The sequence below is a fragment of the Acanthisitta chloris genome, unplaced genomic scaffold (assembly GCF_000695815.1).
Source record: "Acanthisitta chloris isolate BGI_N310 unplaced genomic scaffold, ASM69581v1 scaffold12518, whole genome shotgun sequence".
Taxonomy (NCBI): domain Eukaryota; kingdom Metazoa; phylum Chordata; class Aves; order Passeriformes; family Acanthisittidae; genus Acanthisitta; species Acanthisitta chloris.
The window spans coordinates 5699-9091 of record NW_008686503.1 but is presented as its reverse complement, the minus strand read 5'-3'; the positions used below and the strand labels follow the sequence as shown (position 1 = coordinate 9091).

General features: G+C 57.4%; 1 protein-coding gene across 1 annotated transcript; it reads left to right on the top strand.

Annotated features, from left to right (window-relative positions):
- Positions 1-240: 240 nt before the first annotated feature.
- On the top strand, positions 241-2931 carry PANX3 (pannexin 3). Its single transcript, XM_009080167.1, is given in 5 exon segments — positions 241-336; positions 338-434; positions 1089-1231; positions 1335-1549; positions 2250-2931. Coding segments are annotated over 5 exon segments (1233 nt in total).
- Positions 2932-3393: the final 462 nt, after the last annotated feature.

Genomic DNA, 3393 nt, shown 5'->3' with positions numbered 1-3393 from the left:
CTGTCAGGGAGGAACACTGCCTGCCCAGCCCGCTGCAGGGCAGGGTTTTTCTATTTGTGAAACGGCTTCCCCTGTAATTACAGGCGATTTAACGCCCTGCCTGGGCTGTCGTTTGCAGCTGCTGGACTGCAGGAGACGACTCAGCCCGACAAAGTCGCTGCTTGAGCCGCTCACACCTCGGACACCAGAGCCACCAGGCACCAGCAGCACTCACCATCGTCTCCTCTTCCTCGCTGCAAAATGTCCCTCTCACACACAGCTGCCGAGTACATGCTCTCTGACGCTCTGCTCCCGGATCCCGGCAGCTCCCCAGCCCAAGGGCTGCCGCGCGTTTTTTCGGCTGGAGCTGCCAAGCGATCGCCTGCTGAAGTTCATCACTGTGGGGCTGCCCCTGTGCCTCGTTTCGCTGGCCTTTGCCCGGGAGTTCTCTGCCGGTGAGTCGTGGCTTTCCCAAAGGGATCTTTGAGTCATGGGCAATCACCCGCGCCGGTTTGGTTGTCACAGCAAACCTCTCGGTGCACAGCAGCCTGGAAGTCTGTTCTGTTAGGAGCTGTTCTGCCTCATGGGTGTTTATTGATTGTTTTTAATGGATCACTGTTCGCTAGGAAAGCCTGGGAATGGCTGTGCTAAACCCAGGAGCAGTGCTGAATCGATGCCCAGCCTCGGCTGCTTGTGCCCAGCACCTTTGGGTGCCGCGGGGCTGTTTCAGACTGGGAGGAGGAGGGTGCCAGCAGCACAGAGGGATGTATTGATGGTGTGTCATGACCTCAGGCTAAATCTGGCCTCGACCAACATCCCACTGCTGCCCCCAGGGATTTGGTTTGAGTCCAGTTTATGGCTGGTCTCTAATTCCCTGCACCGTGTACACACCACAGCGCACAAAGGGTTTGTGTTCGGGAAGAGACGTGAAAGTCCTTGCTGGAAACAGCAGTGGGGAAGGGTAGCTCCAAAATGACCAAGAAAAAGGCTTTTTTAATTCAAAGTGATGCCTTAGATGTAATCACCCTCCTGTAAGGCGCTTGCTCCTGGATGTGGAGTTCTCCCCCAGCCTGCATGGCTGAGGTTCACCCTCCTCCTCCTCACCCCAGGCTCCCAGATCAGCTGCTTCTCTCCCACCAACTTCACGGGGAAGCAGTCTGCCTACACTGACACAGCTTGCTGGGACTCCCTCATCCACCATGGCTTCGACGCTGAGGGCCACGCCGTCACCAAGTCCCTCTGGACTCTCAAGGTAGGGCCAAAGCCACATCGGGGTGCCCCCAGGTCCCACCTGGGTGTGCACAGAGGGGGAGCAGCACCAAACCCCTCAACGCACGCTTGTCTGCTTTGCCCAGGTCTTCCCCTACTCGCTGCTGGTGGTGGCTGTGCTGATGTACCTGCCATACCTGCTGTGGCGCTACGCTGCTGCCCCCGCCCTGCACTCTGACCTCCTCTTCATCATCGATGAACTGGACAAATCTTACAACCGCTCCGTGCGCCTGGTGCAGCACATGAGGAAGGTCCAGCAGGCCAGCGCCGAGCCGGAGCGGTTCTGGGAGGAGTATGAGAGGTGAGGCTCTGCCGGGTCACCACAGCCCTTGGAGTCTGTCCACGTGGTGTTGTGACTGTGGCTGTGGGCAGGATGGACTTCATAGTATCATATCATGGTATGGTAAGGGATTGGAATGAACCTCAGAGATGATCCAGCCCCAACCCCCTGCCCTGGGCAGGGACACCTCCCACCAGAGCAGGTTGCTCAAGGCTTTAGCCAACCTGGCTGTGAACACTGCCAGGGTTGGGGCAGCCACAGCCTCCCTGGGCAACCTGTGCCAGTGTCTCACCACCCTCACAGAGAAAACTTCTGCCTAATATCTAATCTAAATGTCCCTTTTTTCAATTTATTCCCATTACTCCTTGGCCCATTGCTGCAGTTTCTAACAAAGCCCTCTCTGACTTCCCTGAAGCCCCTTCAGATCCTGTGAGGTCTCCACACAACCTTCTCTTCTCTAGGCTGAACAGCCCCAGCTCTCTCAGCCTGTCCTTGTAGGGAAGGGGCTCCAGTCCTCTGATCAGCTTTGTGGCCTCCTCTAGACTTGCTCCAACAGTTCCATGTCCTTCTTATTTTGGGGACACCAGAACTGTGTGCAGCACTCCAGGTGGGTCTCACCAGAGCAGAGCAGAGGGGGAGAGTCAACCAAGTCAATCAGACCTAGGTGAAGTGACATGGTTTGTGGGGTGGCTCTCATTCCCCTGTGCCCCTCTGTCCCCAGGGCTCGCCAGGAGAGGTACTTTGAGTTCCCACTGCTGGAGCGGTATTTGACCTGCAAGCAGCATGCCCACGCCCTGGCGTTCATCTACATCCTACGGAACCTGCTGCTGCTCCTCTTCCTGGCTGCCACCTGCCTCTACCTGGTCTTCCTGCACCTCAACATCTTCTTCCAGGATGAGTTCAGCTGCTCCATCAAAACGGGGCTGCTCCAGGCAGAACCCCACATCCCCCCACTCATCCCCTGCAAGCTGGTCTTCTTCTCCGTCTTCCAGCTCATCAGTCTCTCCATCGGCAGTGTCTATGTCCTCCTCATCCCTGTTGTCATCTACAACGCACTGCAGCTCTGCCAGTGGGACAAGGGGCTGCTCTCTGTCTACGAGATGCTGCCTGCCTTCGACCTGCTGAGCCGCAGGATGCTCACCTGCCCCCTCAATGACCTCAACATCATCCTTCTCTTCCTCCGTGCCAACATCTCCAAGCTGACCTCCTTCAGCCGCCTCAACGCTGTCAGTGCCCTGAGGGAAGCCACTGCCAACAAAGAGGACATCGACACTGTTGTGGATTTCATGACACTGCTGGCTGGGCTGGAGACCACCAAGCCCAAACCCCAAGCTTGCACCCCTGAGGCCGGAGGCAGCACAGCCCTCTCCAATGGCGCAGCCCTAGGTAGGCTCTTTGGGTAGAGACAACTTCTTCCCTCTCCTCTTGGCTCCCACACTGGCAGATCCCACCCCAGGAATGCAGCTGGATCCATCCACCACCACACCAAACCCTTTGCCAAGACCTTAAGGTGTTTGGGAGAGAGCTGGGGCGTTGCTGGGGGTCCTGTGAGGGCTGATAGCTTGGGCAAAGGGTTCTGGCAGCTGGGATGTGATGCTGCTGCAATCCCAGGCGTGGGCAGGAGTTGCTATAGGAACTGCAAGCGGAGAACTTGCAGCTTAAATCCAAGCTCTGGGCAAACTGGGGGGCTGAGGGGGTCCCTGGTTTTGTCAGCTCAGCCTGCTGGGAGTGGGGTTGGGGGCTTTAAATCCTGGGGAGCTGATGCCAAGGATACCATGCCTGTCCCCTTCTCCTGTTGGCATGGCACTGGCAGGCACAGCAGGGCTATGTGTGGAGATGGAGACAGACTCTGAAGCAGAGCCACA